Source organism: Pongo abelii, chromosome 21 (assembly GCF_028885655.2).
Source record: "Pongo abelii isolate AG06213 chromosome 21, NHGRI_mPonAbe1-v2.0_pri, whole genome shotgun sequence".
In the NCBI taxonomy this organism is placed as follows: domain Eukaryota; kingdom Metazoa; phylum Chordata; class Mammalia; order Primates; family Hominidae; genus Pongo; species Pongo abelii.
In genome coordinates this window covers 49998043-50021548 of record NC_072006.2, presented here as the reverse complement: position 1 = coordinate 50021548, position 23506 = coordinate 49998043, and the positions used below count along the sequence as shown (strand labels likewise).

The window sequence follows — 23506 nt, the reverse complement described above, 5'->3', positions numbered from 1 at the left end:
AGAAGGTATTTAAAAGTTCCAGCTAGTATAAATAATCAATTCTGTTATATATCATGACACTATAGCTCCATAAGATTAATAACATAAATTCTATGTAGCACCAAATGTAGGGAACCTCAATATAGATATAGCCAGGACATTATCTTTGAAAAAATGTTAAACTTGCATTTTTACCTTTCCAATAACTCTGAATGATTTTGCATATTTGAATTCTATTGTGTTAGTTTTGATCCTGCCCTGCATGTTAGCATAATCAATATACAGATATTTAGTTTCTCTGTTGCATAATATATTGTTAAAGGAAGCCAAATAAGATATGATTCTTTTTTTCAAGGTTTTCATAAAGAAGTTGTATAAAAGAGTTGAAATCTGATTTTATAGTCAATGGGTAGAGGCTAAGTGTCTGGTGTTGGCAAGACTACATTCCCCACAGTGCGGAGAAAGGTTAGGGCCAGAGCTTTGAGTAAAAGGAATCTGAAGGTGCTGGTTCCATGTTTCCAACAAAGTTGATGTCTTTGCTCCTCCGTATCACCATCTTCATTGTTCCAATTAAGATAAGGCTGGGTGGTGACAGGGTTGAGTGGCAAAGATCCTAGGCTACAATGGCGGGATAAATATGTTCCCAAGTGCCAGATGCCTTGTGTTCAGCTGTGTGTGTTGAGAAGGAGGGCTTCCTGATGACAGTATTATTTAAATATTGGGTTCCTGAAGTGCCTGTATTATCATGTGTGAGTGTGGGAGTGAATATTTTGAGCTGCAAGTCCCCAGGGAGAGATGGTATGTTCCATTCCAGAGTGTGGGCCTTAAGACATTGAGTGAAAATGTTATGGGGTGGAAAACAGTGAGGATCATTAACTTCCTGTTTGTTTGGTAAAGGCGTGTGAAGGAAAGATGCTTGAGAAAATCTTGGAGTACCCATTGAACCCATAAGCAGTTCATTAAAAAAAAAAAAAAGGAATCTACATTATACCAGGTATACGATGGCCCTAAAGGTACAAGTAAGTTTTATGAGCAAGTAGATTATACTCCCAGCCCATGAAATATCCTGTTTTTGTTGTGTTGTCACAGAATTTGAAATCCACACTTATGGCTTCTTTGAGAATTCCTGAAGACCAGATGTCTAATGTTGGAAAAATTGTTGCCTGGTTTGCACAAGTTCTCCAGTGAAATGTGTTTTAGGACCAATTGTAAATGAGCTGCTTTAACTGATTTGCCCTGAAGGACAGTGGGGAATGAAAATTTTCCCAGTAGGCAGAACTTGAGGAAAATGCATTCTTGTCTATTTTACCTGCAAGCAAAGATAGCCTAATTCATGGATTTGGGAGTGGTGGGAATGACCTTCTTGTATTGCAAGGGTAGTGGAATAAGTAAGACTAGAAAGTTGGTGAGAACAAGTTTTAGAGAAGAACACTGTGAATGGAAATTCTATTATGACATATTAATTTGTCAGGAATAATTTATTGACAGCTGGGTGCAATGGCTTACGCTTACAATACCAACACACACATACACACACACACATACACACACACACAAAGAATAATTTGTTGGGCTGGGTGCAGTGACTCATGCCTGTAATCCTAGCACTTTGGGAGGCCGAGGTGGGTGGATCACGAGGTCAGGAGATCGAGACCATCCCGGCCAACATGGTGAAACCCTGTCTTTACTAAAAATACAAAAATTAGCTGGATATGGTGGCACATGTCTGTAATCCCAGCTACTCAGGAAGCTGAGGCAGGAGAATCACTTGAACCAGGGAGTCGGAGGTTGCAGTGAGCCGAGATCGCGCCACTGTACTCCAGCCTGGTGACAGAGCAAGACTCCGTCTAAAAAAAAAAAAAATTTGTTGAATAAATGGATCTATAATGTGAAATTATTCATGTTTCATGTAACTGTTTATCAAGGGTCCTCAGTATAGAAGATATCCTTAATAATCAGATGGACCAGATATGTCACTCTGTAAATTCCATCTATCTTCTTGCTCAGGCAGTCCGTTAACCAAGTAATGGGCTTGATATAGCCATAGTCTTAGACACAGAAACTATGCATAAATTTAACCAAAGTGACTTTCGACTTTTAAGTGTCCTGATTGGTATGATACTAATTTAGTCCCATGTTACAAAAGAACCAAATAGATCATTTGGGACATTTTTCCTCATTACTATGCTGTTATAATGAACTTAGACTCGATTTTTTATTGTAGTAAAATATACATCACATAAAGTTTACCTATTTATTTATTTAGACAGTGTCTCATTCTGTTACCCAGGCTAGAGTGCAGTGGTGCCATCTCGGCTCACTGCAACATTTGCCTCCCAGGCTGAAGTGATTCTCCTGCCTCAGCGTCCCGAGTAGCTGGGATTACAGGTGTGTGCCATGACACCCACTCAATTTTTAGTAGAGATGGGGTTTCACCATGTAGGCCAGGTTGGTCTTGAACTCTGGACCTCAGGTGATCGCCTTCCTCAGCCTCCCAAAGTGCTAGGATTACAGGCGTGAGCCACCACACCCGACCAAATTTACCATTTTAACCATTTTAAAGTGTACATTTCAGTGACATTAAGTACATTCACATTGTTGTGGATTCCTTACCACTATTCATCTTCAGAACTTGAAAAAAAATTACCTGGTCCAGAATGTCATGTTTTTCAGGTTTTTTTTTTGAGACAGGGTCTTGCTCTGTTGCCTAGGCTAGACTGCAGTGGTGCAGTCATGACTCACTGCAGCTTTGACCTCCTGAGCTCAAGTGATCCTCCTGTCTCAGCCTCCCAAAGTGCTGGGATTCCCATGCCCAGCCGAGAATTTTTTTTTTTTTTTTTTTTTTAAACACAGGATCTCACTCTGGTTGCCCAGGCTGGAATGCAGTTGTGTGATCCCAGCTTACTGCAGGCTTGATCTCCCCGGCTCAGGTGATTCTCCCACCTCAGCCTTCTGAGTAGCTGGGATTACAAGCATGTGCCACCATGCCTGAATAATTTTGTACTTTTAGTAGAGATGAGTTTCACTATGTTGCTCAGGCTGGTCTCAAACTCCTGGACTCAAGCAATCTGCTCACCTCAGCCTCCCAGAGTGCCGGGATTACAGGCATAAGCCACCGTGCCCGACCTAGAATTTTGTAATCATCCCATTAGACTTGCTTTTTTCATCCACCATATCTTGTTAATATCAGCTTTGATGGACTTGTCGAATACCTTATGGTCATCTTAGCAAATAATACTGTATTGTTCCTGCCTGTTTTAGGAACTTACTTCCCACTACAAGAAGTAAGAAAATATATTAATGCCTATGTATCTACTTACCTCGTGTATTACCATCTCTAGAGGCATATTGTCTTATAAAGTTGCAGATGCAATTATGTTTCAAGGCTGGGGATTTCCCTTGCTGTATGCAGTATAAGCACTGAGCTTATGTCCTTTGCAGCATCGTCAAAACACATAGGTTTGGGGACCAAGTTGGTGTAGGTAGTATATAAGATTCTACTTTGTAACAGTTTTGCTTCCCATTCTTATGATTATGCACTTTACTGGTTTGATTGTTTTTGTGTCTAAATAGGGGAATACTTTCATCAGGCAATGAAAAAATGGACCTGTTCAATTGAGAGTTGAGATTTATATCTGGCCACTTCAGTCTCTTCATAAGAATAAAAAAATTGACAAAAGACAGGTATTATAGTTTGCCTGCAATTTTTGAAACTGTCTGTGAAGATAAAATAGGGTTAATTTTCACCTTAGCTACTTTGAAAAATATATACATATAATTGTACCCCATCTCAGTTGTAAAATATAATGGGAGTCATTAAAGTCCAAAAGATGGGAAAATGTAAAGCCTGCCGCCCAGGCAGTTCTCTCAAAAGCTAATATCACACAGAAATGAAGTTTTACATAAAGAACACAGCTTATTTGTGGTAGTGGCTAAACACAAAAGTATGAAATGCATAATAGAGGAGGATTGTTAACGCAAGCCAGCTATTACAGGCTTATAATGAACAGCACAAATAATGCTATCCGTATTTTCCTAATCATTGTGTTGCAGCATTAATATTCTTCTAGCATTTATTTTTTATTTCTTTCATTGTTTTATATAGGGTATGTTGGTTTATGATATAATTAACTGTATTTATTGGTAATATACAGATAGAGCTCATTTAGAGATTTTATACTTGTAGCCAGGTGAAGGAGTCAGAGCTGCCTTTCGATTGTCTCCCTTTAAGGAGTAGGTAAGTACTTTTTGTGATGTTAGACCAAGGCATTAAACATATTTATGAACAGAAAGGAGAGAGTATATGCATGGAATAGTCAAGGGTTGGGAGGTAGTGAACAGCAGTTGTTTAGGTCTGCTCATCAGTATATTTCATATCTAATAATAGCATTCCAACTTTTCCTTGTAGAATTGTCCTTCCCATTCATAGTGCCCTAAGTTGCCTAAACATATAAACTTGAGAAAATTAAGGATGGGACAGTTGGGGGCTGTGATCATTATTGTAAATCTCAGGGAACTGAGGCATTTTGTGCACTGGGATTTGGTTTATATTGAGCCATTTTTTGGGTTTTTTTTTAAAAAAATTCATTTTTGACAAGTTATAGTTGTGTGTGTATCTATATATACACACACAACTATAACTTGTATATATGTTACATATATATAGTTTTGTAAACTATAACTATATTTATCTATATATATATAGATATAGTTTTGTAAACTATATCTATATATAGGTTTTTTTTTTGACTTGGGGTCTTGCTCTGTCACCCAGGCTGGAGTGCAGTGGCATGATCTTGGCTCACAGTAGCCTCGATCTCCTGGGCTCAAGAAATCCTCCCACCTCAGCCTCCTGAGTAGCTGGAATTACAGGTGGGCACCACCACACCCGACTAATTTTGTGTTTTTTTTTTTTGTAGAGACGATGTCTCACTATGTTGCCCAGGCTGGTCTTGAACTCCTGGGCTCAAGCAATCCTCCTGCCTCAGTCTTCCAAAGTGCTGGGGTTATGGGCAGGAGCCACTGTGTCCAGCTTGTTGTATATACTTATGGGGTACAAAGTGATGTTATAATTTATGATTTGATTGGAATAATCAAATCAACCAAATTAACATATTCATAATCTCAAATACTTGTTTTTTGTGGTGAGAACCTTTGAAATCTACTCTCTTAGTTATTTTGAAGTGCACAATATACTATTATTAACTATATTCACCACATTGTATTAATAGATCTTGAAAAAACCTTATTCTTCTAGTCTGAGGCTTTGTACCCTTTACAATCATCTCCCCATTTCCCCCAACACTCCAGCCTCTGGTAACCACCATTCTACTTTCTGCTTCTATGAGTTTGATTGTTTTAGATTGTACATATAAGTGAGAACATGTGGTATTTGTCTTTCTGTGTAGACTTATTTTAATTTAGGATAATGTTCTTCAGTTTCACCCACGTTGTCACAACTGACTGAATTTCCTTCTTTTTTATTTTTTCTCTGGAGTGTCTGGTTTATTGAAAATCCTGATCATGGAGCGGGAACCAAATTGTTGGGAACCGTAGGGCTGAACAGGAGAGGGATGTCCAAGTATCAGAAGGTAAAAGGAGGTCAGCTGAGCAGCCAGAGCAGCATTAGGACCAGGTTGAGCAGGATGAATTTCTTTTTTTTAAGGGCTGGATAGTATTCCATTGTACATAACTAAACACACATTTTCTTTATCCATTCATTTGTTGATGGACAGTTAGGCTGATTCCACAACTTGGCTATTGTGAATAGTTGATGCAATGAACATAGGAGTGCAGACATCTCTTCAACATACTGATTTCAATCGTTTGAGTAAATACCTAGAAGAAGTGGGATTGCTGGGTCATATGTTAATTCTATTCTAATTTTTTGAGGTGCCTCTATAATGTTGTCCATAATGTCTGTACTAATTTACATTCCTGTTAACAGTGTACAAGGGTTTCCTTTTCTCCACATCCTTGCCAACACTTGTTATTTTTCATTTTTTTGACAATGGCCATTCTGACAGGTGTGAGATTGTGTCCGGAATTGCTGGGTTCTTGGTCTCATTGACTTCAAGAATGAAGCTGCAGACCCTTGCGATGACTGTTAGTTTTTTTTTTTTTTTAAGACAGAGTCCCCCTCTGTCACCCAGGATGGAGTACAGTGGCGCGATCTCGGCTCACCGCCACCTCTGTCTTCTGGGTTCAAGCGATTCTCCTGTCTCAGCCTCCCGAGTGGCTAATTTTTTTGTATTTTTAGTAGAGATGGGGTTTCACTGTGTTAGCCAGGATGGTCTTGATCTCCTGACCTCTTGATCCATCCATGTTGGCCTCCCAAAGTGCTGGGATTACAGGCGTGAGCCACCACGCCTGGCCTGACTGTTACAGTTCTTAAAGGTGGCATGTCCGGAGTTTGTTCCTTCTGATGTTCGGATGTGTTCGAAGTTTCTTCCTTCTGGTGGGTTCGTGGTCTCGCTGGCTCAGGGGTGAAGCTGCAGACCTTTGTGGTGAGGGTTACAGCTCTTAAGGCGGCGTGTCCAGAGTTGTTCATTCCTCTGGGTAGGTTGGTGGTCTCGGTGGCTTCAGGAGTGAAGCTACAGACCTTTGTGGTGAGTGTTATAGCTCATAAAGGCAGTCTGGACCAAACAGTGAGCAGTAGCAAGATTTATTGCAAAGAGCGAAAGAACAAAGCTTCCACAGTGTGGAAGGGGACCTGAGCAGGTTGCCACTGCTGGCTCGGGCAGCCTGCTTTTATTTTCTTATCTGGCCCCACCCACATCCTGCTGATTGGTCCATTTTACAGAGAGCTGATTGGTCTGTTTTACAGAGAGCTGATTGGTCCATTTTGACAGGGTGCCGATTGGTGCGTTTACAATCCCTGAGCTAGACACAAAAGTTCTCCATGTCCCCACTAGATTAGCTAGATACAGAGTGCTGATTGGTGTATTTACAAACCCTGAGCTAGACACACAGTGCTGACTGGTGCATTTACAAACCTTGAGCTAGATACAGAGTGCCGATTGGTGTATTCACAATCCCTTAGCTAGACATAAAGGTTATCCAAATCCCCACCAGATTAGCTAGATACAGAGTGCCAATTGGTGCATCCACAAACCCTGAGCTAGACACAGAGTGCTGATTGGTGTGTTTACAATCCCCTAGCTAGACATAAAGGTTCTCCAAGTCCCCACTAGACTCAGGAGCCCAGCTGGTTTCACCCAGTGGATCCCGCTCTGGGGCCGCAGGTGGAGCTGCCTGCCAGTCCCGCGCCATGGGCCCGCACTCCTCAGCCCTTGGGCGGTCGATAGGACCGGGAGCCATGGAGCAGGGGGTGGCGCCCATCAGGGAGGCTCTGGCTGTGTGGGAGCCCACCGTTGGGGGCTTAGGCATGGTGGGCTGCAGGTCCCGAGCCCTGCCTCTTGGGGAGGTGGCTGAGGCCCAGCGAGAATTTGAGTGCAGCGCAGGTGGGTTGGCAGCGCTGGGGGACCCGGCACACCTTCCGCAGCTGCTGGCCCAGGTGCTAAGTCCCTCATTGCCCAGGGCCAGCGGTACCAGCCGGCCACTCTGAGTGCAGGGCCCGCTGATCCCACGCCCACCCGGAACTCGCGCTGGCCCACAAGTGCCACATGCAGCCCTGATTCCTGCCCGCGCCTCTCCCTCCACACCACCCCGCAAGCAGAGGGAGCCAGCCCCAGCCTTGGCCAGCCCAGAGAGGGGCTCCCACAGTGCAGCGGCAGGCTGAAGGGCTTCTCAAGCACAGCCAGAGCAGATGCCGAGGCCAAGGAGGCACTGAGAGCGAGTGAGGGCCACCAGCATGTTGTCACCTCTCAAGATGATACTCATTGTGGTTTTAATTTGCATTTTTCTAATGGTTAGGAACATTGAGCTTTTTTTGTGTGTATCTGTTGGCCATGTGTGTGTCTTCTTTTGAGAAACATTCAGGTCCCTTGTCCATTTTTTAAATGGGGTTATTTGTTTTCTTGCTAAAGAGTTGTTTGAATTCCTTATGTATTTTGAATATTAGCCCCCTATGAGATGCATGGCTTGCAGGTATTTTCTCCCAAATTGTAGAGCATCTGTTCACTCTGTTAGTTGTTTCTTTTATTGTGCAGAAGCTTCTTAGTTTAATGTAATCCCATTTGTCTATTTTTGCTTTAGTTGCCTGTGCTTTTGAGGTCAAATCTGAAAAATCATTGCCCAGACCAATGTCCTGTAGTTTTTTTCCCCTCTGTTTTCTTGTAGTAGTTTTACAGTTTCAGGTCTTATGTGTAAGTCTTTTTTTTTTTTTTGAGACAGAGTTTTGCTTTTGTTGCGCAGGCCAGAGTGCAGTGGCATGATCTCAGCTCACTGCAACCTCTGCCTCCCATTATGTGTATAAGTCTTTAACCCATTTTAGTTCATTTTTGTATATGGTGTGAGATAAGGGTCCAATTTCATTCTTCTACATTTGGATATCCAATTTTCCCAACACCATTTATTGGAGACTTTCCTTTTCCTATTGTGTATTTTTGGCACCTTTGTTGAATGTCAAATGACTGTATATGTATGAGTTCATTTCTGTGCTCTTTATTCTATTGGTCAATGTGTCTATTTTTATGTCAGTGCCATGCTGTTTAATTACTATCACTTTGTAGTATAGTTTGAAATTAGTAGTACGATGCCTCTACCTTTGTTTTTTTTTTTCCCTCATGATTGCCTTGGCTATTTTTTTTGTGGTTCCATATGAATTTTGGGATTTTTTTCTTATTTATGTGAAGAATGACGTTGGGATTTTGATAGAGATGGCAATGACTCTGTAAATTACTTTGGGTAGATGAATATTTCCACAATATTAATTCTTCCATCCCATAAACATGGGATATCTTTCCATTTATTTGTGTCTTCTTTAATTTCTTTCATTAATGTTTTATAGGGTTCCATGTACAGGTCTTTTATCTCCTTGGTTATGTTTATTTCTGATTATTTTATTCTTTAGTAGCTATTATAAATGGGATTGTTCTTTTGCTTTCTTTTTTGGATAGTTCATTATTAGTGTATAGAAATGCTAATGATCTTTTTGTGTTGATTTTGTATCCTACAACTTTACCATATTCATTTATTAGTTCTAACAGTTTTTTGGTGGAATCTTTAGGGTTTTTATATATAAGATTGTGTCATCAGCAAATACCAACAATTTTACTTGTTCCTTTCTTATTTGATGCCGTTTTTTCCCTCTTGACTAATTGCTCTGGCTGGGACTTTCAATAATATGTTGAATAGAAGTAGGAAGAATGGACATCCTTGTCTTGTTCTGGATTTCAGAGGAAAGGCTTTCAATTTTTCACTGTTTAGTATAATGTTAGCTAAGTACTTGTCATATATGGCCTTTATTGTGTTGAGATCTATTCCTTTTATGCCCAATTTGTTGAGAGTTTTTTTTTTTTAATCATGAAAGGATGTTGAGCCATTTTAAAGTTGTTATTTATGACTGGTATCTGGAACCTTTTGTATACTACTCATGGTTTTGTATTAAGTAGATAAATTCATTTTTTCTCGTGAAACTTTATTTTTTAATTCCCCCCAACTTTATTGAGGTATAATTGATGAATAAAAATTGTATATATTTGAGGTTTACAATGTAGTATTTTAATATATATGTGTGTATATATATACTATATACACACATACATACATATACACATTGCAAAGTGATTACCACGATCAAAATAATTAACATATCTATCACCTCATGTAGTTTTTTTGTGGTGAGAACATTTAAACTTTATACTCTTAGTTCAATGCTCTGAATCTTTGTATACCCTCAAATACGTATGTTGAAGTCCTAACTCCAAGGTGATAGTATTAGGAGACGGGACTTTTTGGGAGGTGATTATGTCATGAGGTCAGAGCCCTAAGTAATGGGATTAGTGCCCTTCTAAAATGAGCCTAAGTGAGCTTGTTTACCTGTTCTACCATGTGAGAGCACAGGGAGAAGTTACCATTTATGAACTAAGAAATAGTTCTGGTCTTACCAGATCTCAAATCTGCTGGCACCTTGATTTTAGACTTAGACTTAGATCTTAGATCGTAGATTTCTCAGTCTTCAGAACTGTGAGAAATTTCTATTGCTTATAAGCCATCCAATCTATTGTATTTTGCTATAACAGCCCAAACAAGCCCAAATGAACTTGTTCTCATTCATTTCATGTGGTGGGGGCAACAGATTTTTGGGCAGTGGATAAGGGTCTGCCCATGTCATAAAGTACTTTGAAGAAGAAAGATTGGAAAATTTGTTTCAAGGAATTTTAGGCTGGAAATTTTGTATAACAGGAGGGACTTCCACCTTCTGACTATCTAGTTTGCTAAGACACTGATTTGTTACCATGCTTGAAGGGAATCACTCCATAGGTCAGCTAAGTGATTTGTTCTTTTAATAAAGACTCCTTTACAAGTAGCTGTACACCCACATCCTGGGCTTGAGAAACAGCTCTGTGGGTTGCTCCTGGCAGACATACCTCCAGATTGGCTGAGCAACTGCATGCCAGTGCTCCCAGCCAGAATAACAGCTCTGTGGCCCCAACCCCAAGTTGGTTGACCCACCTGAGAAACACATGCACTCCCCACCTGAGAAAGCCTAGGAAGCCCATTTCTGGCAAAGTTCACCACTATTATCACAAACTGTCTCAGCCTAGGCCACTGAGAAACTCACAAACACTATTAGTGTGGATTAAAGTAGAAGAAACTAAATGGATACTATACTACTGCATCCACCTAGAACCAAGGCCAATGAACTCCACTGAACCAACACCCATGAAAATGAATAAGTCAGGCCGGGCGCAGTGGCTCATGCCTGTAATCGCAGCACTTTGGGAGGCTGAGGTGGGTGGATCACGAGGTCAGGAGATTGAGACCATCCTGGCTAACATGGTGAAACCCCGTCTCTACTAAAAATTACAAAATATTAGCCAGGCGTGGTGGCGGGTGCCTGTAGTCCCAGCTACTCAGGAGGCTGAGGCAGGAGAATGGCGTGAACCTGGGAGGCGGAGCTTGCAGTCAGCTGAGATCGTGCCACTGCACTCCAGCCTGGGCGACAGAGACAGACTCCTTCTCAAAAAAAAAAAAATGAAGAAGAAATAAGATCTTACACAGACAAAAAGTAAGAACTCATTACTACTAGACTGGCCTTACATGAACTGCTCAAGGGAGTCTTATATCTGGAAGTGAAAAGACAATAACCACCATCATGAAAACATAAAATGATAAAACTCACTAGTAGAGCCAATACACAAAGGAGAAAGAGAATCAAATCTTATCACTACAGAAAACCACCTACCTGCAAAAATAAACAATAAGAGAGAAAGTAAGGAACAAAGGAACTACAAAAGAACCAGAAAACAATCAACAAAATGGCAAGAGTAAGTCCTCACCTATCAATAATAACCTTGAGTGGTAAATTAATTAATTTCCCCATTTAAAAGGTTTAGACTAGTTGAATGGATAAAAAACAAAACCCAACTATATGATGCCTACAAGAAACTCACCTCAGCTGTAAAGACACACATAGACTGAAGTGAAGGAATGGAAAAAGCTAATCTATGCCAAGGGAAGCAAAAGCAAGGAATAGCTCTACTTAGATAAAACAGACTTCAAGTAAAATCTATAGACAAAGAAGGACATTATATAATAATAAAGGAATAAATTTAGTAAGATAATATAACAATTGTAAATGTATATGCACCCAATACCGCAGCACTCATATTTATAAAGCAAATATTATTAGATCTAAAGGGATAGTCCCCAATACAATAATCACTGGGGATTTCAACACCCCACTTTCAGCATTGGACTGATATCTAAACAGCAAATCAACAAAAAAACTTAGGTTTAAAACTGTACCATAGACCAAATGAACTTAACAGACATTTATGGAACATTTCATCCTGTAGCTGAACAATACACATTCTTTTCTTTGGCATGTGGAACATTCTTCAGGACTGATCATATGTTAGGACATGAAACAGGTCTCAAAGAGTTTAAAAAAATTGGAATCATATCAGGTATCTTATATGACCAAAATGAATAAAACTAGACATCAATAAGAAGAGGAACATTTGAAACTATGTAAACTCATGGAAATTAAACAACATGCTCCTGAATGGGTGAAGGAAGAAATTAAGAATGAAATTAAATAATTCCTTGAAACAGTGCTGCAGTGAACATATGCGTGCATGGATCTTTATAATAGAATGATTTATATTCCTTTGGGTATATACCCAGTAATAGGATTGCTGGGTCAAGTGGTATTTCTGCCTCTAGGTCTTTGAGAAATTACCACACTCGCTTCCATAATGGTTGAGCTAATTGAATTCCCACCAACAGTGTAAAAGCATTCTTATTTCTCTGCAACCTCTCCAGCATTGCCATTCTGACTAGCATGAGATGGTATCTTACTGTGGTTTTGATTTTCATTTCTCTAATGATCAGTGATGTTGAGCTTTTTTACATATATTTGTTGGCTACATATTATATCTTCTTTTGAGAAGTGTCTGTTCATGTCCTTTGCCCACTTTTTAATAGGATTGTTTGTTTTTTTCTTGTAAGTTTAAGTGTTTTGTAGATTTTTGATATTAGGCCTTTGTCAGATGGCTAGATTGCAAAAATTTACTCCATTTCTGTAAGTTGCCTGTTCAGTCTGATGATAGTTTCTTTTGCCGTGCAGAAGTTCGTTAGTTTAATTGGATCTCATTTGTCAATTTTTGCTTTTGTTGCAATTGCTTTTTTTTTTTTGTTATTTATTTATTTTTGTTGCAATTGCTTTTGGCAATTTCACCATGAAATCTTTGCCTATGCCTATGTCCTAAATGGTATTGCCTAGATTTTCTTCTAGGGTTTTTATAGTTTGGGGTTTTACATTTAAATCTTTAATACATCTTGAGTTAATTCTTGTATGAGGTGTAGGGAAAGAGTCCAGTGTCAATTTTCTGCATATGGCTAGCCAGTTCTCCCAGCACCATTTACTAAATAGGGAATCCTTTTCTCATTGCTTTTTTTTTTTTGTCAGGTTTGTCAAAGATCAGATGGTTGTAGTTGTGTGGTCTCATTTCTGAGTTCTCTATTCTGTTCCATTGTTCTATGTGTCTGTTCTTGTACCAGTGCCATGCTGTTTTGGTTATTGTAGCCTTGTAGTATAGTTTGAAGTCTGGTAACATAATGCCTCCAGCTTTGTTCTTTTTGCATAAGATTTCCTTGGCTATTCGGACTCTTCTTTGGTTCCATATGAATTTTAAAATAGTTTTTTTCTAATTTTATCAAGAATATCAATGGTAGTTTAATGCGAATAGCATTGAATCTATAAATTACTGTGGGCAATATGGCCATTTTCACAATATTGATTTTTTTCTATCCATGAGCATGGAATGTTTGTCCATTTTTCGTGTCCTGTCTGATTTCCTTGAGCAGTGGTTTGTGCTAGGAATCCAGGCTTGAACCACTGAGCCCAGCCTCCTTCTTATGCCTTTGCACTTTAATAGCTTAGCTCCCCAAAGCCCAGCTCTTTTAACTTGTGCTGCTCTTGGTGGATTCAAGGGTGGTTGTGGTGGTGGTAGATAATTCCAGAGAAGAGACTTTGCAGTGATACAACCTGGGCTTCCTTACTCCATTTGCTTCTTCCTAAATAACATTATTTCTCTATCTTCCTCCCCCCACCTCCAACCAGAGAAAATATCTACACTTCTGTCCTAGATGTATTTTCTAGGAACCTTTCTTCCTCTTAGTTTTAGTCACATAAACCTTAGTGTATATAAGCGGAAGAGAAAACAGTAAACTCTGAGTCTGGCTAGCTCAGTTGCACCTGTTTTTATGCTTCTCACTTCTTTTATGCTTTTATACTTCTCTAGCTGGACTCTGGAACGACCATTATGTTATCTCAAACACCCTTGTGGTATTTTGTGGCTGTTAGTGATTTGGCAAGAGAGCAGGCAATGACTGATCCAGATCTTTGTGGTGGGGAGAACAACACAACTCAAAAGCCTCAAAAGCTCTTACTCAACTCATTATCTCACTTTTGATGCTCAGCAATCTGTACTGGGCATCTATTTCCTTTTCTCACCAGGATACAATTGCCTTCTTTCCTCAGAGGATTCTTAGTCTTGACTTTATTCATATCTGTACACCCCTTTTTTACTTCTCTGACTTTTCAAGGAGTTGGCTAAAGTAGGAAGCAAACAGGCTCCCGAAATATGCTATCTTGTCCCTGAAAGACTGTCTGCTTCTGGGACACCCAGTTTCACGATTCATAAGAGGAAAATCTCAGAACTTCTATGTATGTGGACTAACTGGATTAGTCTCATCTCTATTATTTTAGGGTCTTGCAGCTGGCTGGGCTCAAGAATGATCTATAATTTTAGGATCTTCATGGAAGTTGAAATATACCAGAATCAACTGGGTTATTAGCACTTTACCTGCTCAGAGTAAACCCTGTCTGGTTGAGGGTATGATCTTGTAGTTACCATAATTTTTGCAGAAAAGCATCTTAATTTAGGGTGTTGATCTTCCTAGTCTTAAGATGGAGCAGAGATCAGGCTTGTGTGTCTAGTTATGGTCTCACTGGTTTACAATGTTGGCCCTAGCTTCCACTGTTCCAGGTTGTGATTCACAGGTGAGGGATTGGTTTTGTCTGTAAGATGGACACGGTAGGTATGCAGAAGGTAATAACAGGTGCCAGGATAGGTTTTCCTACTTCAGTGCAGGTTCAGTTTGGATGCCTGAAAAAATTCAGAGGTGAAGTAGTCAACCTGTAAATCTTACAGCTAGGCTGATCATGGCCATGCCAAACCTTGTAGCATTATATGCAGAAGATTTGGGAACCTGTGTTTGGATAATCATTTTTTGGTAGCTGAAACATAGTCACCGGACTGAAGTTGAGGATTCTTTTCCAGAAGGACTGACTATAATCAAGTCAAATAGCAATGACAGAGGTCCATATAATTACTCCTAAACAGGGACCAGGTTGGGAGGTAATTAAACTAATTGGGGGACTTGAATCAGGAAACACGACAAAGAAAAATTTGTTATGAGTGCAGGGACATTTCACATAAGTGTGCAGTTCGCTGCTAGGTTTGATTTCAAGATCAAAAGGAAGTATAGGTTTGGTACTTTGGTTCCACTAACCAGTTCAATTTGACAGGGGAGATGATGCAAACCTGTGCAGACTTGTCAAACCTGAAACAGTTTAGCAGTTTAGGATAAATGAAGCTAAGTGTGCATATGTAAGGGATGGCTCAGGAGTGAGGGGGAAATCAATGGATGGGACCAGCTGACATTTCAGCTCTGCAAATCTAGATAAGACAAGTGGAGAGAAATTAAGAGAGCCAGGGCTGACAGAAAGACTCTTTCATTCTAATGATCATACAGTTAATTTCTAGGAAAGACAAAACTAGGGTCAGGAAAATAGCAAACAGATGGAAGCTGAAAGTGTTATGGAAATATTACAAAGATTTCAAAATCAGTCTGAATTTTCTTGTGTCTTTATTTCAGATGGTGCAGCAGACAACTTCATGAGTTCACATCCTCTCACCTCCTGTTTAAGCAAAGGAAAGAAAAACCCAAATCGGTGTTACAGGTTTTGGAAGGTCTCCCTGGATTAATGTAGGTCATTTTTTATCCTAGGGAAAGCACAGAGGATGCCTTCTATCTCAATGTTTCCCTTATTTTATTGATTAATCTTTCACTTTTTCATTCACTTAACACTTAATCATTGCTTAGTATGTGCCAGGCACTGAAAAGATCCACTAGGAATATAAAATGAACAAAACAACATTTCTGCCTTCTAGTTACTCCCAAGGCCACTCTCCAGCCAGTTCTCCTGGGAATCAGCCAAAACATAGCCCTGTTAGGCACCATTGACCTTCTATTTCCAATGATTGGGAAATAGTCAAGCATGGGCTGGGAGCTTAGTTGTATAAAGCAGCAAGTTGCTATGAAGAGTTCAAAGGTATGAGAGTGCAAGAATTTGGTTTGGGTGACCTTGTCCATGTAAGATGGTCAAGACCATTGTGACTGTCAGCTCTGGTTAGAAACCTTGCTATGCCATTTAATAATGTGACCTCGAGATGCTTGGTTACTTGTACTGTACTTGGTTTCTTCATCTGTCACATAAAAATAATGATATACATCTACCTTGATATATATATATATATATATATATATATATTTTTTTTTTTTTTTTTTTAGATGGAGTCTCACTCTGTCTCCCAGGCTGGAGTGCAGTGGCATGATCTTGGCTCACTGCAAGCTCTGCCTCCCGGGTTCATGCCATTCTCCTGCCTCAGTCTCCCGAGTAGCTGGGACTACAGGTGCCCGCCACCACGCCTGGCAAATTTTTCGTATTTTTGGTAGAGACGAGGTTTCACCGTGTTAGCCAGGATGGTCTCGATCTCCTGACCTTGTGATCCACCTGCCTCGGCCTCTCAAAGTACTGGGATTATAGGCGTGAGCCACCACACCTGGCCCTACCTTGATATAATTTTAAATTATATCAATAGATGTTAATTGCTTAGTGCAGTGCCTGACACACAGTAATTGTCCAATAGATGGTGGCTATTATTTTCTCTCTGGGCATTTGATTTCCTAACTGCAAAATGAGCAAATGATCCTGACAGCCCACCCAAATATGGGGTTTTTTTTGTTTGTTTTAGATGGAGTTTTGCTCTTATTGCCCAGGCTGGAGTGCAATGGATGGCGCGATCTCGGCTCACTGCAACCTCTGCCTCCCGGGTTCAAGCGATTCTCCTGCCTCAGCCTCCCGAGTAGCTGGGATTACAGGCATGCGACACCATGCCTGGCTAATTTTGTATTTTTAGTAAAGATGGGGTTTCTCCATGTTGGTCAGGCTGGTCTTGAACTCCTGACCTCAGGTGATACACCCACCTCGGCCTCCCAAAGTGCTGGGATTACAGGCATGAGCCACTGCGCCTGGCCAACCCAACTATTAAAACTTCTTGTTTGAGCAATCCTCCCTCTTCCCACTCCAAGCAAGGTTAGCCCCTGATCAATTTTCTCTATCTTAGGATGTCAAAACCTCTTCTTTTACTACCCCCAAGGACCAAGGACAGGATTAGATTCCTTACGGTGGTTTGTATGTTGCAACACAGGCTACTTCACATTCTATTTTAAGCTTGAAGTTGTTAAGGTTGCCATTACAGCCGGAGAAGACAAAAGATTCACATCTTTTGGAGGTTCTGTTGTAGAAATATCTAAAGTGAACTTCATAGCAGCTTCCAAAATTCATGTCCAATTTGCAGGGATCTGCATGAGAGGTTCCCATTGAGTTAGCGGGAATTGGTTAAGACTCAGCTGGAGAACTTGTCTTTATGGGCCCTTAAAAATTCCTACGTTTAGCCTGGAACTATTCTTATATTCAAGGACTCCAAAAGACATGTGGTTTTCTCTTGGAATTAGAGTTACTTGGAAAAGTTGCCCTTGCATAATGCAAATTGGTTACAATTCCAGGTTGTTGTCATGAGCAGTATATTGGAAAAGGAGAAGTAGTGATCAGTGAAAAAGGAGGTTCCACTACTAGCTTGGGCAGGGCGATGAGCTTCCCTACATTTCCTATCTTAACAGTTTATTAAAGTACAGTATCCTCCTGCTTCCCCACATGATCTTCCTTTCCTTTTAATTGCCCACATAGGACATGCAATTCAGAGCGCCTCCTCCCCAGTTTTCATACATTCACTATACTACCTATACTTCAAAATTTAAGTAACCGTGCCTGCTGCTATCCTCAAAGCAGGATGCATACTAAAATGCTAAAATGCATAACCTTGGGGTGATGCTCTTTCATCCTCATACCCCATCATCTTCTCCTTTCTTGCCTTCTCAGAGGCAAACCCTGTTTTTATTGTTAAGAGTTGGGCAGTAAGTGGTTGGAACAGCCACAATCATGGTTGTATTGACAATCCACCTTACTCAAGCAGCCAGCCTGGAATTTACTCTCTGGTAAAGTTATATGCATAATCTTATTTCATACTCACAAATACCCTCTGCAGCAGGCACTTTTCTGATCTGATCTTCATTTTACACACAGGGAAACTGAGACTAAGAGAATGATAAGTGGTTGAGTGACTTGTCCAAGGGCACGCATCTGCTAAGTGAACAGGTCCAGAACTTGGAGTGTCTGACTTATGGTATAAACTGTGCTACTTTCTCATCCCCTGGAAGCGCTGAGCCTTCACACACTATCTATGGAAGAAAGTCTCATTGCCTCTCACATTTACATTGTGAGCTCCTCTAAACAGGAATCATCTGTCCGAGAGTTCTGTATATGTCCATAGCCCAGATACTGAAAATGTCTTAATTTGCTCTGTCTCCAACCCCCTTTCTCTCTCATCCCAGTACATACTCTTCAATGGTCTGGGATCTTTGAAATTTGTCACAAAACCTCTGATTCAAAATACTTCCAGTCCTTTGGACCTCTTATAAAAGAGGTCTCCATCTGGAAAGGACTTTGTGTCATTTCTGTTTTTTCTTATCAAACATCCAAAGGACCCCTAGTGTAAGCAATGCCCTGAGTCAAGGGACTAAGTGTCTATGGGTATTGCCATGAAAGGAAGACCTTCCTGGACTACCTAGATAACACACTTTTCTCCCAATACCTTCTCTCTCATTCATAATTGACCTTTGGATTTATTTTCTGCCTTAGCTTCATACCTTTGAGATCTCCACATATCTTCTCAGCAATTTTATTAACACCACCCAATAACAGGGTATTCAATGAGCAGAAGATGAAGAATCTTAGAAGAAATCCCAGCTTGGCAGACTTCATGGTGCAGCAAGCAGCAGGCAGGATAGTTGTGGTATCACCTGATGTTATATTTTGGGCTTGATACTTGAGACGGTTGAGCCCACCTACCCCAAGGGCCAGGACTGGACATTACTAGGTGTGGAGTTGAACAGTGAGTGCTTGGGTACCCAGCCATGAAGCTGAAGGCCCCAAACTGATTAGACCCTTGATAGTGAGTCCTATGTTCATCTAGAAGCAATAGAAACTTAAGGATCAGAGCTTCTGCATATATTTAATCATGAAGGGTAGAATCATCAGAGCAAGGAATTAAAAAAGGATTTCTTCCTTTCTCTTTTTGACTTTTTATGCACAGAAGAAACTAATCATGGCACAAGAGAAAGAGTGCAATAGCACTATAATAATAGTAACAGGGTTAGTTATAACCTAGAGTACTACTTAATTCCAGGTGCTATTTTTAAGTAATTTGTATATACTTTATCATCATATACACCCTATGAAGTAAGTACAGTTATTACCATCATTTAAGGATGAAATGGAGACAGAGATTAGGTTACATGTACATGGTCACTCATTTATTATGTGGTAGAGACAAGATTTGAACTTGGCTTCAGAGTTTTTGTTCTTAGTCACACTACACTATGTTATATAGGAACATGAGGACATCTTGGATCTGTTTTCTCCTAAAAGTTTTGAAATTTTGGCTTATCTTTACACCCTAAAACCACCTGATGTTGATTTTTTGATAAGGTATAACATAAGGATCCTTTTTCATTTTTCAGTGGTCCCAGACCTATTTATTAATGAGTTCCTCTTCTATTTAACTGCAAAATAATTTTGCTTAATTACTTGGGATTGCTTCTGAGCTCTTTATTTCACTCCACTATATACCCCCACTCCAAAGCCACACTTAATCTCTTGAACTTTGTTTATCTTAGGATTTTGTATTTTCATATAAATTTTAGTCAGTTTATCAAGTTATTCAAAAGACCTGTTTCGGGCCAGGCATGGTAGCTCATGCCTGTAATCCCAGCACTTTGGGAGGCTGAGGCGGGTGAATCACATGAGGTTAGGAGTTGGAGACCAGCCTGGTCAACATGGCAAAACCCCGTCTCTACTAAAAATACAAAAATTAGCTGGTTATGGTGGTGAGTTTCTGTAATCCCAGCTACTTGGGAGGCTGCGGCATGAGAATTGCTTGAACTGGGAGGCAGAGGTTGTAGTGAGCTGAGACTGTGCCATTGCACTCCAGCCTGGGTGGCAGAGCAAGACTCTGACCGAAAAAAAACAAAAACAAAAGACCTATTTTGGATATTCATTTGAATTGCATTGGATCTACAAATCAATTGGAAAAGAATGATATCCTTATAATATTGTCTTTGATATATATATATTTCCATCTATTTTGACTTTCATTAATATTTTAAAGAAAGGTTTATGACATTTCTCATGCAGGTGTTACAATCTTATTTATATTTTTAATATTATTGTAAATGCTATCTTTTAAAAAAATTTTCAACTTTTATTTTAAGTTCAGCGGTACATGTGCAGGATGTGCAGGTTTGTTACATACATAAACCATGTGTGCCATGGTGATTTGCTGCACAGATCATCCCTACACCTAGGTATTAAGTCCAGCATTCACCAGGTATTCTTGATGTTCTCCCTCTCCCTACCATCCCCATGATGTGCTCCAATGTGTGTTGATCCCCTTATGTGTCCATGTGTTCTCATCATTCAGCTACCACTTGTAAGTGAGAACATGCAGTGTTTGGTTTTCTGCTCCTGTGTTAGTTTGCTGAGGATAACTGCTTCGAGCTCCATCCATATCCCTGCAAAGGACATAATCTCATTTCTTTTTATGGCTGCATAGAATTCCATGGTGTATATATATAGAACATCATATATGTACATATATATCTATATCTATATATCTATATCTATATATCTATATCTATATCTATATATCTATATCTATATATCTATATCTATCTATATCTATATATCTATATCTATATCTATATATCTATATCTATATATCTATATCTATATATCTATATCTATATATCTATATCTATATCTATATATCTATATCTATATATCTATATCTATATCTATATATCTATATCTAATCTGTATCACATTTTCTTTATCCAGTCTATCATTGATGGGCATTTGGATTGATTCCTTGTCTTTGCTATTGTGAATAGTGCTGCAATGAACATATGCATGCATGTGTCTTTATAATAGAATGATTTATGTTTCTTTGGGTATATACCCAGTAATGGGATTATTGGGTCAGATGGTATTTCTGCCTCTAGATCTTTGAGGAATCTCCACACTGTTTTCTACAATGGTTGAACTAATGTACACTCCCACCAACAGTGTAAAAGTGTTCCTTTTTCTCTGCAACCTCTCCAGCATCTGTGTGTGTTTTTTTTGTTTTTTTTTTTTTACTTTTTAATAATCACCATTCTGACTGGTATGAGATGGTATCTCATTGTGGTTTTGATTTTCATTTCTCTAATGATCAGTGATGTTGAGCCTTGTTTCATATGTTTGTTGGCCACATATATGTCTTCTTTTGAGAAGTGACTGTTCATGTCCTTTACCCACTTTTTAATGGGATTGTTTGTTTTTTCTTATAAATTTGTTTAAGTTCCTTGTAGACTCTGGATACTAGACCTTTGTCAGATGGATAGGTTGCAAAAATATATTCCATTTCTGTAGGTTGTCTGTTCACTCTGATGATAGTTTCTTTTGCTGCGCAGAAGCTCTTTAGTTTAATTAGATCCCAGTTGTCAATTTTTGCTTTTGTTGCAATTGCTTTCGTGTTTTCATCACGAAATATTTGCCCATGCCTATGTCTTGAATGATATTGCCTAGATTTTCTTCTAGGGGTTTTATAGTTTTGGGTTTTACATTTAAGTCTTTACTCCATCTTGAGTTAATTCTTGTATGCAATATAAGGAAGGGGTCTAGTTTCAATTTTCTGCATATGGCTAGCCAGTTTTTTCAGCACCATTTGTTAAATAGGGAATCCTTTTCTCATTGCTTGTTTTTGTCAGGTTTGCTGAAGATCAGATGGTTGTAGATGTGCAGTCTTATTACTGAGTTCCCTCTATTTGGTTCCATTTTTCTATGTGTCTGTTCTTGTACCAGTACCATGCTGTTTTAGTTATTGTAGCCTTGTAGTATAGTTTGAAGTTGGGTAGCATGATGCCTCTGGCTTTGTTCTTTTTGCTTAGGATTGTCTTGGCTGTTCAGGCTCTTTTTTTGGTTCCATATGAATTTTAAAAAAGATTTTTCTAATTCTGTCAAGAATGTCAATGGTAGTTTAATGGGAATAGCATTGAATCTATAAATTACTTTGGGTAGTATGGCCGTTTTCACAACATTGATTCTTCCTATCCATGAGCGTGGAATGTTTTTCCATTTTTTTTGTGTCCTCTGTGATTTCCTTGAGCAGTGGTTTGTGGTTCTCCTTGAAGAAGCCCTTCACTTGTTAGCTGTATTCCTAGGTATTTTATTCTTTTTGTGGCAATTGTGAATGGGAGTTCATTTATGATTTGGCTCTCTGCTTGCCTGTTTTTGGTATATAGGAATGCTAGCAATTTTTGCACTCAGATTTTGTATCCTGAGAGTTTGCTAAAGTTGCTTATCAGGTTAAGATGCTTTTGGGCTAAGACGATGGGGTTTTCTACATCTTAGGATTATGTCATCTGCAAACAAAGATAATTTGACTTCCTCTCTTCCTGTTTGAATGTGCTTTATTTCTTTCTCTTGCCTGATTGTCCTGGCCAGAACTTCCAAGACTATATTGAATAAGGAGTGATGAGAGAGGGTATCCTTTTCTTGTGCTTGTTTTCAAGGGGGAATGCTTCCAGCTTTTGCCCATTCAGTATGATATTGGCTGTGGGTTTGTCATATATGGCTCTTATTATTTTGAGGTATTTTCCTTCAATATCTAGTTCATTGAGGATTTTTAACATGAAGAGATGTTGAATTTTATTGAAGGCCTTTTCTGTGTTTATTGAGATAATCATGTGGTTTTTGTCTTTAGCTGTGTTTATGTGATGAATCACATTTATTGATTTGCATATGTTGAACTAATGCTGCATCCTGGGGATGAAGCCAACTTGATCATGGTGGATAAGCTTTTTGATGTGCTGCTGGATTTGGTTTGCCAGTATTTTATTGAGGACTTTTGCATCAATGTTCATCAGGGATATTGGTCTGAAGTCTTCTTTTTTTGTTGTATCTCTGCCAGGTTTTGGTGTCAGGATGATGTTGGCCTCATAAAATGAGTTAGGGAGGAGTCCCTCCTTTTCAGTTTTTTGGAATAGTTTCAGTAGAAACGGTACCAGCTTTTCTTTTTCTTTTTTCTTTTCCTTTTTTTTTTTTTTTTTTTGAGATGGAGTCTCACTCTGTCACCCAGGCTGGAATGCAGTGGTGTGATTTCGGCTCACTGCAACCTCTGCCTCCCAGGTTCAAGTGATTCTCCTGTCTCAGCCCCCCTGAGTATCTGGGATTACAGGTATGCATCACCATGCGTGGCTAGTTTTTGTATTTTTAGTACAGACCTGCCTCAGCCTCTGATTACAGATTACAGATGTGAGCCACCGTGCCTGGCTGGTATTACAGATGTGTAATTGTTGGGATTACAGATGTGAGCTACCGTGCCTGACTGGTGTCAGCTTTTCTTTGTGCCCCTGGTAGAATTCAGCTGTGAATCCATCTGGTCCTGGG

The 23506-nt window shown here is 39.5% G+C and overlaps 2 protein-coding genes across 24 annotated transcripts in view; one reads left to right on the top strand and one right to left on the bottom strand.

Annotated features, from left to right (window-relative positions):
• The window catches only part of LOC100451322 (protein WFDC10B), a 93261-nt gene that overhangs the window by 42726 nt on the left and 27029 nt on the right, over window positions 1–23506 (top strand). For 17 of the 23 annotated variants that reach the window (XM_054541818.2, XM_054541841.2, XM_054541834.2 and 14 more), the window contains one exon: window positions 15493–15603. The exons of the other annotated variants lie outside the window; for them this stretch is intronic. In XM_054541818.2, coding sequence (XP_054397793.1) covers window positions 15493–15603 — 111 coding nt within the window. The remainder of the gene's footprint in view (window positions 1–15492; window positions 15604–23506) is intronic. 23 annotated transcript variants of the gene reach the window in all.
• On the bottom strand, window positions 17081–18781 carry SPINT4 (serine peptidase inhibitor, Kunitz type 4). The gene is made up of 2 exons (XM_002830360.5): window positions 18667–18781; window positions 17081–17262 (listed from the first exon to the last, which is right to left on the bottom strand). The coding sequence occupies exons 1-2, from the start codon at window positions 18779–18781 to the stop codon at window positions 17081–17083; spliced, it is 297 nt and encodes a 98-aa protein (XP_002830406.2).

What these genes read in the sequence shown, in the direction of transcription:
- SPINT4 (XM_002830360.5), bottom strand. Translation starts at nt 18,781, where the DNA reads ATGAAGTCTGCCAAGCTGGGATTTCTTCTAAGATTCTTCATCTTCTGC. An exon ending in GATATGTGGAGATCTCAAAG is followed by an intron (nt 17,263 to 18,666) that starts GTATGAAGCTAA and finishes CCTCTCATGCAG; the next exon opens with ATCCCTGCAAATTGGACATG.